We start from the raw sequence: 15,355 nt of genomic DNA, 5'->3' as shown, positions 1-15,355 counted from the left end.
CTGAGAATGATCATGGAGTACTCCCTGTATGGCCTGCATGTGGGTTTGCTGCAGTTCCTACCATACATGGTGCTCTGGGTGCTTTAGGCTCTGCTCTCCCAGGTGCCAGGTAACCACCACCCAGGAGTTGTGACTGCCTGGAGTTTCGTCTGTGACTGTGTCCCGAGCATCCTTGCAGAGCCAGGCCTCATCTAGACTTCGGGGACACGGCCACTGTACACGAGCCTCTGCCCTTAAGGAGCTCCTGGTAGGGTTGGGGGCTCAGATAGCAAACATGGAGACTGAACTAATGATATAATCTCAGGCATGAAAACTTCTACAATTTAAACAACATGATCTGGCAATTGGGAGGGCATGATTTTGTTGCTAGAATTGGGGGCGTCAGAATTTGAGTCAGAGGCGTTTCTGTCATTTCCCCTTCAGCAGATCAGTTAGGTTTTCATTCCTTCTCTTCTTTTTCAAAGATATGACTCAAATTCTGGTGGTGAGAGAGAAATTCAGCGAACGATGCTGGAACTGCTGAACCAGTTGGATGGATTTGATTCAAGGGGTGACGTGAAAGTTATTATGGCCACAAACCGAATAGAGACTTTGGATCCGGCCCTTATCAGACCAGGTCAGATTGCTTGTGCCATCAGGGACAGCTGCCGTGTTTCTGTGTGACTGGGTTTAAGTACACGGGCAGGGGATTGAAGAATGCGACGTATCAAGGCAAATACGTGATTGAAGTGCAGTGTAACTTACTAAAAACAGCATCCCCCGAGGTCGTGGGTAAGTGAGGACATGATGCAGTGGGTGTAGCGTGGCCCTTTTAATTCCAATCTTAAATTGTGATCTTTTCTCTTTCCCATAATGAGTATTCTTTTTTCTGAAGGAAATAACAACTCAGGTTCGTTTTTTTACGTTCAGGTCACACCAGGAAGCAGCAGTAGCTCATTTGTTTATGCTTTTGTAATGTTTTTAACACGATCTTTTTCCACTATCTAGGCCATTCAGGAGCCATTCCTTTATTTCTAAGGGTACCAGAGCAGAGAGGATTTCTTTTAAATGGGATGAATTCAAATGTAGACATTTACAAACTACAGGAAGGATGTTCACTTTTCAGGATCTGGACCCCGCTGCCCTTCCCACAGTTGTGCTGTCTGACTGAAACAGCATGAGTGAGGACATGGGCTCAGGCCCTCCCGGAGCCCAGCCTGGGGGCTGCACGGGGCTGTGACTGGAAACTGTTTCTACCCGCAGGCCGCATTGACAGGAAGATCGAGTTCCCCCTGCCCGACGAAAAGACTAAGAAGCGCATCTTTCAGATCCACACAAGCAGGATGACGCTGGCCGATGACGTGACCCTGGACGACTTGATCATGGCTAAAGATGACCTCTCGGGTGCCGACATCAAGGTGAGAACCTGGGTCGGGTCGTACTTCTCAGTTTCGTATGTGTGTGAGAGCGCGCGTGTGCAAGTGCAAGGCCCCACAGCACTGAACCCGGGTCCAGCCTGCTCTGTAGGTGACGACCTGGGTTTTTGTCACGTGTAAGCGCCACGGTCTGGTCAGGACAGCACACGTGGGGCCTTTTCACGCTGGTGCCTGCACTGAGCTGCGTATCCTTGGCCTCTGTAGAACTAGGTTAGTGTCTGTGTTGGTGAGTAAAAGCTTTTTTTTTTTAAGATTCCATTCATTTGTCAGAAAGCGCGTACGCACAAGCAGGGGGAGCAGAGGGAGAGGGAGAAGCAGACTCCCCACTAAGCAGGGAGCCCGATGTGGGGCTCAATCCCAGGACCCCAAGACCATGACCCAAGCCGAAGGCAGACGCCCAACTGACTGAGCCACCTAGGCGCCCTGTAAAAGCTCTTTTTAAAATTGAAATTATTTTGGGCTCCTGGGTGGCTCAGTCGTTAAGCGTCTGCCTTCGGCTCGGGTCATGATCCCGGGGTCCTGGGATCGAGCCCTGCGGCAGGCTCCCTGCTCCGCGGGAAGCCTGCTTCTCCCTCTCCCACTCCCCCTGCTTATGTTCCCTCTCTCTCTGTCTCTCTCTGTCAAATAAATAAAATCTTAAATAAATAAAATTGAAATTTCATTTTAAAATTTTGCACCAACTCCATTTTGAAAAATTTGAAGTCTTCAGAAAAGTTGCAACAATAGTAAACACCAATATACCCATCACCTTGATTTATCAAATGTTACCATTTTACTGCTTTGCTTTATCTTTTGTTCACAAATACACTTTCTTTTTTGCTGAACCATTTGAAATATCCTGAGGGCCATAACCAGATAGAAACTTCAGTGCCAGGATTGTGTTTCTGTCACATCATGTTGAGTGGGTTTTTGTTTTACTTTTGGCAAGTGATGACTGAGAAAATAAGTTTATCACAGTAAATACTGTCCTGAGACTTACAATTAGCCAGAATACGTGTTCTCTTCTGACTGTGCGTAAGTGAACTGGAGGGATGCCCTCTTGCCTCTCAGTGTCCTGGTATAATTGCATCTGGTGCCCAGGAAGGAATGTGGCTCTCTCTAAGGAGTGGAGCATTGAAAACTCCCCCGCCAGGCCACCCCGCTGGTTACGACGCGAGCCAGTCCTCCTTCTCAAAGCCACCTCAGGTCCTCTGAGAAAGTAATTAGAAAGTTTAAGCAGTCTTTTTAGTCTGTCTTACACCTTATTTCAAAGTAGCTCTCGAATTGATAGAGTACTAATAAAAAGTATTTCCCTTTCTGAACATACTGTTCTTTCTTACAGGCGATCTGTACAGAAGCTGGTCTGATGGCCTTGAGAGAACGTAGAATGAAAGTAACAAATGAAGACTTCAAGAAATCTAAAGAAAATGTTCTTTATAAAAAACAAGAAGGCACCCCTGAAGGACTGTATCTCTAGCGGACCACAGCTGCGTTCAAGGAAATGATCAGGATTGTCCTGACCCCTTGAAGGGATGGGAGGTTGGGGAAGTTGCCCAGAGGAACCCATGTTCCAGTTGATCTTTCTTATTAGCAAAACCTCCTGTGTACCTTTTTGAGGGTGATGTGTAGGATGCCCCCGAGGCTGCAGTCATCTGTTGGTCACGTGCAGTGCTCTGTCCCCAATAAAGCGTGCTCCTTCTCAAACTCCTGTTTCTGGAGCCTCCACACCTGGCGCTCAGCAGCAACAAGCAGGTGGACCTGGGCATAGGGAGGCTTCTGGGAGGTGACAGGGAATGCAGACTTGAACACCTCTTGCCCTGCCTCACATGCCCAGAGCGGCTGGCAGAGCTGGACAGCAGCTAGTGGGAAAGCAGGTCCCCCAAAGCCAGTGGGCTCTGCCGTTGAAGAGTATGGCTCTGGCTTCCGAAGGAAACAGCTTTCCATTGTGGGAGGTCTGGAGCCTGCGGGTTCTCAGCACTCTGGGGCAGGAAAGTAGTGGGGTTCCTACTAGGACTCTCTAGAGGCCCTGGCGGACGTCCCTCCCCCGTGCCCTGGCATCCCTTGTTCTCAGGTTCAGAAACCTCATCCGTCTCCAGGGTGTTCAAAACCACGTCAGAGCTTCCCTCCCCCATCTGTTTCCGGCACTCCTCTCCTTTCTGAGCAGGTCCGTGTGCGAGCCGGGGAGTGAGCCGGGCAGGCACGGCACGCGTCCCCTTGGCTGGCTGGCTGGCCGGCCGCCTTCCTCGGGGGCTCTGACTTGCCATCCTCCTTTTCCAGCTGTTTTGAGCCAAAATTTTGTTCCATGACACTGGCTTTTCTGGATGAGATGCCAAAGAACGACAACTTCAGCAATTAGAGGCATCGTGGTTTTGTTTGAGAGCAGGGCTCAGAGAAAATAAAGCAATTTCCTCCTAGTTAAATATTAACAGTTAATAACTGCAGCCATGTTCTCTTCAGAAGAAAGTGGTCTGAATGTGGGTATTTACATTTCATTCCATTCATAACCCTCAGACATCAAGGCGGCGGCCAGTGCGGGCCTCTGTCCCGGGCGGCGCTGCCGCACCCACATGAGGGCGTCCGCGGCCCAGCTCGCGGGCGGGCAGGGTCTGGTAGGAGGCCGCCGCTCCATTCTGCTCCGCTCGGATGGCTGCCCGCGTGCCCCCTGCAGCAGGGGTCCCTCCCACACCTGGGTGCTCCTAAGTCTCCAGGGGTCCTGTCCAAGTGCGAGGCTGCAGCGCGCCCAGGCGATGCTGCTGGTCCACAGCTGGGAGGCGTCAAGAAGAGCTTAGGGACCACGAGACGCTTCCTACACTTGACACAGGCCGGAACACCAAGTTCTCAGGGACTCCAGGGCTGTGGCCTGAAGAGAAGAGCAAAATCCGCCCTCCTGCTAACCAGCCTGGGAAGAGGTTCTAGCGTTGAGTCACCGAACCTTTCCTATCATGACTGCAAGACCCAGAAACCCTGGCAGGACCGCCAAGAAGGCCAACCAACAGGGCACACTCGCCACGGCGGGGCCGGGGCCGCAGAGGAAGAGAACACACTCGCACACGCCAACCACGAGAGATTCCATTGTCATGGGGCATGATTCTTACCTACACATTCACATATATAATATGTAAGCAATAGCTTCTGTGTTATTTGCACATCCAAAAAATGTGCAAGAGCTAAGAAACTGATGACCCAGGTTCAAATTACTAAGAATTAAAGCTAGACTTGGAAAGCAGAGCTCCTGGAACACATGCACCTACACGTGCCCCGTCTGCTACATCCCAGCCCCAGCGGTGCAGGCGACGAGGCCCGGAAGGCAGGGACTGTTGAACACCTCCTGGTCTCTAGTCCTCGAGTAGAAGCTCCAACTCCTCCACGGGCAGGCGCACCCGGAGCTCCTTCTCCGTCATCAGGTCCAGGACCTCCTGCATCTCTTCAGGGAAGTGGCCCACGGCATCCAGGTACAGCGTCTAGGGCAAGGAGTTCTGCGCTAGCCAGCCTGCCCTCCCCGGCGCCGTCCGGACTCGGCAGCGCCCCGGCACCTGCTTCCAGAGGGACACGAACGAGGCCTTCTCTTTCTAAAGTGGGGCAGGACTTGGTGGACAGGACAGTCCCCACTTCTGAACGCCGCCTGACCGGGCTTGCCAAGGCAGACTTGGGCCACAGGCCCCCCCAGTGTGAGCACCTGGGCTGAACTCTGGCAGATGATGGAAACCCCCTGCCTGCAGCAAGGCCCCCATGAAACACCAGCCCCAGTGCAGGGAGTGGACACACGCCCATCAGCCGAGGCTCCACAGCGGACAGGTTCCCTATGAAATGGTCCGGGACGTGCCCAGTCGCCAGTGACACGGAGGGGCGGGCACCGAGGCAGGAAGGGCCTTGGGCTTGTGCAGATCTCAAGGTCTCTGGGACTTACCTTTGCCCAAGGACAATTCTGAAGTGCTTTGTAGAACACGCCTTTGCTCCTTTCTTTGTTTCCCAAGGAGACCTGAGACAGAGACGGGGCGAGAATTACAAAGAGGATTAATTGAAGCAGAGCCTGAGGCCACAGAATCCAGCCTGCCCACCCTGTCCTGATCCACGCGGGGGCTCAGCGGAGGCCGCTGGGCGGGGGCGCTCTCGGGGCCACTGCTGCGTGGCTTTTCCCCTGCACCCATGGACCCAGAGGGGACCCCCAGGCTCTCTGACTTCGGACTGGTCCACCTGCTTCACAGGGGCCATCATGCCTTGCGTCAGAACGGCACCCAGAACGAGGCCGTGTGTGCGCGACGAGGCTGATGACTTTACACACACAAAATGTCTGCTTTAACGCTTGCCGTTTTCTAAGACCTTAGAGGAATGAGCTAACCGGCATCACTGAATCAGAACCTTACTAATAAAAACAGACTCTGGTCAGGAATTTCAGCCCGAGAGCGCGCAGATAGACAGCATGTTCTCTCTCCGAGTACAATGTCCTTAGTCCCAAGCCCTAGACACACTGCTCCAGTTTCCAGTGGGCATGGAAAGGGCACGTGTCCTCCCCACCACCCCCGGCCCGGGCGTGTCCCGGTCCCAAGAAGGGATCTGTCGCTCAGCGGCTCCTCGAAGGCACCACAGCCCAGCAGGCCGCTCCCCAGGCCGGCAGACACCTGCAGCTCTGAGTGGGCACAAGCCAGGTTCATGGAGCTCAAGTCTGTTTCTGGGCTTTCTCCCACCCACCTCCTCCACGCTCCCATTCCCACATGGAGAGCCTTCTAGTGGCCGCTGGCTCTTCCCACCGGATGGCCAGCACATGGCATTTGGCACGAGACTGACCCCCAGAACCTGAGGGATGCATCTAGAGACTCCAGCCTGTGGCTTAGGCGCTCTGTCCACCAAAGATGGCCTCCCTTCCTTTGCAGTTCCTTCAGGTTAACTCTCACAGAAACAGGGACTAACTTCGGGCTACAGCCACCCCCTGAGCCAGCCGCAGAGCCCAGGGGATTCCTGTCTTCCCTCCCCTCCAGCCCTTCCGAGGCTGGACCTCTCTGAATTCATACGCAAGGAACAGCGTGAGCTGTCCTTCCTTCACACACCAGAATACTTCAATATCCTCTCATAAACTTAGAACACAGTTTCCTTGTTCTTGAAAGAAGGAAAAATTGTACTACTGTCCATTCTCAAGCCCTGTATTTGTGAGGCTCACTGATAACCCTGGAACCCAGCAAATTCAGGTCCATCGGTTGGCTAGACTCCAGTGAACACTGCTCTCTGCGATTCCCTTCATCAGCCACTGGAGAACACCTAGGCTACTGGGTATGGGGGGCTCAATGCCAGGCGACAGCGCCGTGCTGACTCTTGGCTGTCTCCTTGCGGGATCTCATATTCTGAGACCCAGCCCAGTAGCCACCATCAGCCTCTCCCGAGAGCAGAGCCTCCCCTGGGAAGACAAGCTGCCCTGGCTCTCTGCGTCCGTCCTCACCCTCTAAGTTCCCTCGTCCTGACAATCCGTGCCTTCTGGTACCATTCCTAAGTCCAGGCTGAGGCAAGAGCGACGGGCGACTCCCACACGCTGCGCGACCCCACAGCGTCAGGACGGGGTGAGCATAGAACCGAAGGGAACGCAGCCAGGGAAGAGCAGAGCGCAGGGGCCGCTCTCCCCGTAAGGCCAACTGGTCTGCAGAGTGAAGGGGTGCCAGGGTCTCACAAAGAAGCCACTTTAGTCCGGGAGGGAACCTCACACACACCCCAGGAGGGACCCGGCCAACAGGACCCCGGCGACCGGAGGACACAAGTCCTTGGAAAGCCCTGTGGGCCCGCCCCCCAGGCCTGAGCCTGGAGAGCAAGAGGGCTGTGTGCGGGGGCCGCTGCCCCTCCACGACAGCAAGTGCGCGAGCGAGGGGTCGCCTCTTCGGCCCCTGTGTACCCTCCTAGCTGGCGCGGGCCACCCCCAGCCGGCGGAGGCAGCATGGGGGGAAAGGGAAACGCCTGAGGGGCTTTGGTAAAATTTGATTTTTTCTTATCTGGTTGTAGACAAATCTGAGCAGCTGTTAGTGAATACAATTTTTTTAAAGGAACTTGACCCAACTGATACCCAACCCAAACAAAAAGCTATGTTTCCACAACACCCGGAGTGCTCCCGGGAGGAGGCTTACGTCCCCATGACCAGCAGAGTGAACTGAAAACGACTCTTCGCCCTCCCACCGGCTCTTCTAAGCTCTGGCCTTTCGATGCAGGCTGACCTCCGCCCGCTGCCAACACGGGGGAAGAAGAAATGATGCTGGAGGGTAAAACAAGCCGGGGACTACAGAGGGGCCACGGCTCCTTCCGTTCGTAAGACTATTTCACCAGCTAACGTTTCATACACTGTCCTTTCTTTCCTGATTGTGTAGCCGGATGACCAAACTAAAGAACTCTCACAATCTTGAAAAGCACTGCAATTCGGGGCGCCCGGCTGGCTCCGTCGCTGGAGCGTCTGCCTTTGGCTCAGGTCATGATCCTGGGGTCCTGGGATCGAGCCCCGCGTCGGGCTCCCTGCTCAGCGGGAAGCCTGCTTCTCCCTCTGCCTGCTGCTGCCCCTGCTTGTGCTCGCTCTCAGATAAATAATCTTTAAAAAAAAAAGAGAGAGAAAAAAAGAAAAGAACTGCAATATTAGCCAAAACAAGAGAACAAGGTTTGGCAGACCGTGTTTACGTGCAGGGAGAACGGCGCACTTGAAAGCACCCCCGCAGCAGAGGTTTCAAGCGGAGTTCCAGCATTAGTGGGCAGTGTTCACTGGCCAACCCCGTCCTTGTCCCACGTGCTCCGTGGCCAACAAGCAGCTGTAATCCCTCCGCCACTTTTGCAGGAAAAAAGTGCGTAAACAGGCTTCCGTGCATGTAGATCTACACATGCGCGCGTGCACACACACGCACACGCACACACAACCAAAGCACCAGCTCTCCTCCGCGGAGCCGGCTCCCCCCGGCCCTCTCCTCACCTTGCATTCTGGCCCTAAGTGGACTTTCTCACGGGGTTATCAAAGCCTCGGGAGCCAACCCAGATGCCTCAGGAGCTGCAGGAGAAGTCGCGCTCAAACTCGTCCTTGGTTCAATGCTACCCTTTCCAGAAAAACAGAAATTCCTCAAGGGCCTCAATCTTCTCTTCCAAGTCAAAGAGAATTTTTCTACAATCCAACCAAATGTGGCTCAGGAAGATTCTCTGTAAAAATACCCTAAGTCCATCTTTGCCCTAACCATCTCTACCGACAACAGGGGAAGTTAAACTGGCAAGTCTGCAAGCCCTCCCTTCTCACGTTTCAAGGTCCTTCACTTGCTTACAAAGACTCACACGGTATCGGCATTGGAAATTTGAGGGAGCACCTCACCTGCTCCTCCAGCTGAGTGGTCCCACCCAGGAGTGGCGATGCAACGGGAAGCCCGTTCTCCGGACCGCGGTCTGCCTAAGCTGCACCCCCACCCCGATTAACAGGCAGCAGCCACGAATGCGCCGTGCACACACCATCTGGATTTCTGAAGGTTTCCGTTTCACACATGGGCGCCAAAACATAAAACCTGAGCTTTTGGGTCTGACGAATAAATGTTAAAAAAAACACACAAACTTTTGGGGCGCCTGGGTGGCTCAGTAGGTTAAGCGTCTGCCTTCAGTTCGGGTTGTGATCCCAGGGTCCTGGGATCGAGCCCTGCTCAGCGGGGAGCCTGCTTCTCCCTCTCCCTCTGCCTGCCACTTCCCTGCTTGTGCTCGCTGTCAAATAAATAAAATCTTACATAAAAACAAACCACACAGACTTTTGGGTTGGTTCATCCTGATGCCAACTTCTGCCCGCAAGGATGCGCCTCCTTGTCCTGGGTGTGCCAGGAAGCTGCTGTCCTGACATGCGGCGTCCCCCCTGCCATCGGGCGTCTCAGAGCTCAGGGGAGGCACACCAAGATGACTTCCGAAATCTCAGATGGGGAAGGCCCAAAGCTCTCCTAGCCCGTAACTTACGTTCTCCACATCTCTTTATACCCAACTCTGTCATGTGCTGACAGGAAAAGTTCAAATACTTTGACTGCCTTGAGAATTTATCCAGTGGAAATAATCAGAGAGATAAGGAAGGTCACTCCTGGCCTCTAAAAAGTACAATATTCATTAGAGATCACTTGGCTGTGATTTAGTAGCCTTCAGCTGAAACACTCAAGTGGCCCAGGAGACTACATTTCTGAAAAACCACACAACTTGGCAGATGTATTCCAGGAAATGAGGCATCTCAACGCCAGGTCCTTAACCAAAGGCAAAGTCCCCTCACAGACTCTGCGAGGCCCAAGAAGCGCCTTTCAGCCCCACACGCACATGAACACGATCAAACGGCATCTCCCCATGTTCAGTTGCTAACTATGGGTACTTCTACGTGAAAACAAAGCTGCTCTGGAGAGGCCTCTTGTCTAAGCTACATTCTACGGTGAGTCCTACCTTCAATGACGGAACAGAATCAGAACCTGGGAATTCTTATGAACAGAGAGCAGAGAATGAAGGTCTCTTTCCAATGAAAGCTCTTAGGCCATTTCCAAGTTGTTGGCTCAAGGAAGTCACCTCCGAGAGAGCCACATTAAGTTCTGCTGCCAACAGCCCAGTGATTCTTCCTTTCACTCGACCAAAGCGCTGAGGAGCGATGCAACCTGCGTCCCCCTCCCAAGTCCAGAGAGACCTGACATGATTCCACCAGGGTTCTCAGAAGGATTCATCGAGGCCGAGAAGGTGTGGGGGGGAAAGTAAGCCCCTGCCAGTTTTCCTGGGACGTGGCTACTAGACACCTGCACGTTCTCCCCTGTGAGGAAGCAGCAGAGGCTCGGCAGGAAAACGAACACTCGAAACGTTTTCTTACCAGAAAGTTCAAATACATTCTCCACAGTAAGGGGCACTGGCTGCCGTTGTCGCTCCGCAAAGCATTTTCAAACAGGGCTTCGATCCGATGCGTCAAGCCGGTCTCGGGAATCGTGGCGTGGACCTCTCTGCCATCCACCCTGCAAGACAAGGCTCACGTGACTGAGACCGAAGACGCGCTAGCGACAGCAAACGTCAGCTCCGGCAGGATCAGCGTGTCAGGGACGGTGCCGTGCCCCAGGTCTGGCGGCGCTGGGGGCGAGACTGCAGACACGAGGGGCCCCTCCAGGGCCAGAGGAAGGCAGCGCCCAGGCTTCTGTGTTCTCTTCGCCAGAGTCCGCCTAGAACTCACACACAACCTCCCTGCGTCTCCGCTTTCTAGAACCAAGCCCCCCTTTGCTGAGCAGAATGCAAATGCTACCTGAGGGGAAGTCCTTTCAATGCAGGGGATGTAGCGTGAGTAAGATCCCAGTGGGAGAAATAAAGAACAAAGTGAAACACTCTTCAGGGGCGGCTCTGAGGCGTCAGCTGACACGAGGCCAGAGCGAACCGCCGCCGAAGCGCTCCTGGGAGGACACACGCACCGCATCGAGGGGACACGGGGCGCGCGATGGCGTCCTCACCGGGAGTGAGACCAGGGGCCAGGCATTCCTTCCGTCTGCGCTCTGTGCTCAGCACTTCCCGGCCCGGCCCCGCCAAGCAGCCCTCACAGGAGGCGGTCTCGAGGGGGCGGGACGTGCCCGAGGCCACGCAGCTGGGCCGGGGAGAGCTGGGGCCTGAACCCGCAGTCCCGCCCGGAGCCCCCGCTTGCGCCCGCGGTACAGTTACCGCGGCTGCTCCGCCGGGCACCGCGGTCGCGGCCAGCACAGCAGGGCCCTGCGGACCCACGCGCAACCGCGCGTACCTCTGAACGGTTTCCACCAGCCTCTTCCTCGTTTTCTCGGCTTCAATCGCAAACAACCACGGCTCCAAGGGTTTGGCAGACCTGGTAATGGCATCGAAGAACCTTCTGGTCTTACTGGCCGTGTGGGACTTACTCTGAAGCTGTACGTAGGCCCGCCACAGAACCTGGTTGCCGGGGTACCACCGTAAGGCGTCCGAGAGCGCCTGCCGCAGAGGAGCCACGGGGCACACGCTGACCCTCGCATGGAACCGCAGCAGGCTCGTGTGCATCAGCGTGACGGCCTCGAGGCCGCGGCCCGGGCTCTGCGCGCAGCTGGGCTCGTCCGGCCCACAGCCGCCCGGGGAGACGGAGCCCTGAAGCTGCACACATGCCTGCTCGTAGATCCGCACAGCGGCTTCGATCCCCACGGTCAAGTACTGGAAGAGCATGAAGCACCTGAGCAGGCCGGCGAGGCGGTGAGAGGCGTCGGCGGGAGGCGGCCCGGCGCCACAGCTCTGCCCCTGACAGTCCTGCAGCGCGTGTTCGTAAGCCTTCCGGGCCTTCAAAACGTGAACAGCCGAGACCGGCCCGGAGTAGGGCGCGTAGGGACCATTCTCCGTCAGCCTGGTCAGTATGTGGACGGCTCGGGCCGTGGCGGCCCCTCTCGCGGCCGGCGACAGCTCCAGCTCCAGCTCCAGCTCCAGCCCCGCGTAGAGCAGGCCGAGCTCCCAGGGCTCGCAGCCCCGCGGCTCTCCGCCCCCCGCCAGGCTGAGCGCCGTGTCGAACACCTTCCTGGCGTCCTCGGTGTTGCCGAGCAACCACTCCAGATGTGCGTACTGCTTCCAGAGGCAAAAGTTGTTGCGGTTTTCTGGCTCCTTCAGGAGGTTTTTGGCAAGTTTTTTGCAGTTCTTTCCTTGTGACTTTAACCTCTTCTTGTTTTTAGTGTGCAGACACCAAACGACCTGGAAGTAAAAAGAAAAGGACTCCCAAGTAAGTGCTGTGTGATTTTCAAGCAATCCCTTTGTACTGTGCACTTCAGAAAGCCACACGGGCGTCTACACTTCCTTCATCACATGGTTGCTAAACACTTAGGCTCTCTGAGCTGGACAACAAATCAGGATTGAACCAAGGCCACTGGCGCCCCCAAACGACCGCATCCAGGTTTCCACCGGAAACCTCGGAAAACAAGGCTCGTCTGCTCCAAGCAGCCTTCTCCAGTGAGACGGGGGCCACCGAATTTCCTCGCACACTATTTTCATAATACATCCTGGTGTGTGCAATCTGGGTAGTTCAAGCACAGAGCTCTGGGCGTTATAGTCAATACTAACTGGTGGCCAGCGGAGGGCAGAAGAGTCCATCCTAGAGGAATTTCTCACAGATAGATGCAAAGAGCAGGGTAAGTAGCTTATTTTATCTTTTAATAAACCCCGAAATCCCCCAACCCCTGCTTAAGCTTGGTTCTTCACACTAACTGCTCGTCTTTAATCTCAGACACCTGACAGAAGAGCGAACACAAAAAACAGCTCCAGTCACTGATGAGCTGCGCGCCCCCCACTTTCCTCCTGCCCTCCCAGCCCCTCAGTGGGGCAGCCACATGCTGGGGCCTTGGGGGTCCCTGAACAGGGAGGTGATGAAGCCCAGCACTTGAGGAACACCAAGAGCCCCGCAATCGTTTCTGAAGCCCCCACACAGGGCGGGGGAGGCCGGAGTTACCTTCGCCATCTCGTACCGTAGCCAGGAGAAGCAGAGCTGAGACCTCTCCTGGCCTGAAAACAGAGACATCACAAGGTGAAAGATGTTACGGATGAACTCCTCGCCCTCTCGATTGTGCCCGCGGGTCCAGCGATGGCAGCCCAGTGGGTCTGAACGGCCAACACAGCTGACGCCGGAAAAGGACAGGTCGAGAAAAGTCAATGGCTTTTCATCGTGAAGCCCGTTATCGAAGATGCTGTCCTCGTCCATGGCCAGGTAGAGGCAGGAGGCCAGGGGGCTGAGGCCAGAAGGCACGCCCAGGAACTGCAGAAAGGCCGCGACCAGCTGAAACTGAAGATCCCGGCTGGAGAGCTGGATCAGAGACTGCGCAATGTCATCGAACAGCACCTGTAACGGAGACACGGTGAGGCGGCCCGCTCGGGAGCGCGGTTTGTTCACCGCGACAGACAAGCGACAAGGCTTCGTGACTTTCCCCACGGCTCCTTTTATGTGGATGTGCTAACGATTCAACACCGTTCCAGTTAAATTCTGAACAGACAAGAGCTAGGTTTCCTGCAAGATGCAAAAGAGCTAGAGGCCTCGCCAGGTACTGGAGAGCTGGCGGGAGCTGGTGGCATTCTCACGCTGCCCGAGCACCCTCAGGAGGAGGGAGGGCCATGCGCGGGCTTAAGCCAAACCTTCCAAAGGAGCCTAGCGGATTCACAGAAAATCTAGGATCGTATTCCCTTCCGAAAGCACACAATTGCTTTTGTAGTTACTTTGATAAATTACAATCGTCAAAACTGTTTAAGATAGAAGATAACAATCTTATTATTTGGCGGCACCTGGGTGGCACAGTCGGCAGAGCATCGGACTCTTGGTTTCGGCTCAGGTCCTGATCTCAGGTTATGAGACCGAGCCCCGCATCAGGCTCTGTGCTCAGCAGTCTGCTTGAGATTCTCTCTCTCCCCCTCCACCCTTCCCTCCTTCTCTAAAAATAATAAGTAAATCTTTAAAAAAAAAAATAGAGGGGCGCCTGGGTGGCTCAGTTGGTTAAGCGACTGCCTTCGGCTCAGGTCATGATCCTGGAGTCCCGGGATCGAGTCCCGCATCGGGCTCCCTGCTCGGCAGGGAGTCTGCTTCTCCCTCTGACTCTCCTCCCTCTCATGCTCTCTGTATCTCATTCTCTCTGTCTCAAATAAATAAATAAAATCTTTAAAAAAATAAAAATAAAAAAAAAAATAGAATTCTATTATTTGGTGGTTTCTTCATATAAAATTGCTTTCAGAAATGAAAAATATGCTCAAAGGTAGATAAACAGCAGCAAGGGAGGAAGGACACTATCATCCATAGGCCGTGGTAAGAGCAATTCTAAGACATGATGCTGACTGTACATGTCCGTAGCTGATTTCATGCAGTCACTTTAAAGTGTAAGGCCACAGAGACTGGCCTCTGTCTCAGGGCACTGCCGACCTGCTTAGTCTCCGAGGCTCCCAGCAAAGAGAAAACCGAAGCGTGAGCACAGTAACACTGGACTCCCTGGGCTCAGACTCCTCAGAATGGTCAATTCATCAGAAAGCTTTTCTCCTCCAGGCACTGATTAGAGAAAAAGCTAAGTGACAAGGAACTGCTCACAGCAGAAGTTTGCTCCAGAAACGAGCTTCCAGAAAACTGCCGGAACCCTGAGCCTCGAGAACCAGCTTCTGAAGAGGTGACCCTGAATGGTGGGAAACCCTCGAATACCAAAGACCCTGCTCTTCCCAACGCACGCAGCGCCAGCCGGGAAAGGGACGTCCTGTGCAGACTCGCCTCGCGGCAGGCCACGCACCAAACATCCCAGAGCTGAGCGGCGGTTTCCCTGGCGTCGGCCCCTTCTTCCCACCCATAGCTCCCCAATTCCCTGTGTCCTAACCCCATTCGCTACTCCTCAAACATTCCGGGCACGTGTGCTGATCCCTGTGCCTGGAGCAGAAGACCCAGCATCGAACAGTCATTCAACATCCAGGAACACTAACTGAGCACAAGAAAAGCACTGTCCGTGCCCCGGTGATCCAGCAAAATCCCCACCCTCGGGACACGTAAATCGCAAGGAGGGTCGCAGACAACCGACCAGGCCTCAGCTGGGGAGCCTTGCGATCGCAAACACCTGCCGGTCTGTCCCTAGAGTGCGTCACATGCCAAGCAGTACGGCTGGGGTCTTAGGAAACTGGGTCCATTTCAGGCTCCAAATAGAATCTCTTCCTTCATTTTAACGTAGAACGTCCAGAGCTGCTGGCCACGAGACAGGGTGTAGCACGGGCCACGTCATTCCAGGATAGTCAACGGGACAACCCAAGTGCGGGGCACACAAGAGCGGCTCCAGAAACGTGAGCGGCTTCCCCAGCAACACCAGCTGTGTACGGACTGTCCCAGCGCGGCCTCACTATCCAGTCCCCGTCCTCCAGAGTCAAACAGCCCTGTCTCTGAGGACGCAGCGTGCAGCGGGGAGAGCGGACAGACAGAGCTAAATAACCTAGGACAGGGATACCACGTCTTGAAAACCCTGAGGCGTCAGGCTTCCGTGTGAAAAATTAAC

At 54.7% G+C, this 15,355-nt stretch overlaps 2 protein-coding genes across 4 annotated transcripts in view; one reads left to right on the top strand and one right to left on the bottom strand.

Annotated features, from left to right (window-relative positions):
• Nucleotides 1-3,098, top strand: part of PSMC1 (proteasome 26S subunit, ATPase 1) — a 38,246-nt gene extending 35,148 nt beyond the window's left edge. For both annotated transcript variants that reach the window (XM_081830076.1, XM_006748055.3), the window contains exons 9-11: nucleotides 465-616; nucleotides 1,243-1,397; nucleotides 2,737-3,098. In XM_081830076.1, the coding sequence (XP_081686202.1) occupies nucleotides 465-616; nucleotides 1,243-1,397; nucleotides 2,737-2,871 (442 nt within the window). In that variant the 3' untranslated portion in view covers nucleotides 2,872-3,098. The remainder of the gene's footprint in view (nucleotides 1-464; nucleotides 617-1,242; nucleotides 1,398-2,736) is intronic.
• NRDE2 (NRDE-2, necessary for RNA interference, domain containing) overlaps nucleotides 2,812-15,355 on the bottom strand; it is a 49,570-nt gene continuing 37,026 nt past the window's right edge. Inside the window, exons 10-14 of one of the 2 annotated variants that reach the window (XM_006748057.3) lie at nucleotides 12,802-13,188; nucleotides 11,110-12,050; nucleotides 10,207-10,345; nucleotides 5,302-5,373; nucleotides 2,812-4,855 (exon numbers count right to left, since the gene is read on the bottom strand). In XM_006748057.3, the coding sequence (XP_006748120.2) occupies nucleotides 4,730-4,855; nucleotides 5,302-5,373; nucleotides 10,207-10,345; nucleotides 11,110-12,050; nucleotides 12,802-13,188 (1,665 nt within the window). In that variant the 3' untranslated portion in view covers nucleotides 2,812-4,729. The other variant, XM_081830067.1, reaches the window with a different exon arrangement.

Source organism: Leptonychotes weddellii, chromosome 9 (genome assembly GCF_054177405.1).
Source record: "Leptonychotes weddellii isolate Sample4059 chromosome 9, ASM5417740v2, whole genome shotgun sequence".
In the NCBI taxonomy this organism is placed as follows: Eukaryota; Metazoa; Chordata; class Mammalia; order Carnivora; family Phocidae; genus Leptonychotes; species Leptonychotes weddellii.
Note: the sequence above shows the minus strand (reverse complement) of the source record. Positions and strands in the feature narration are given on the sequence as shown.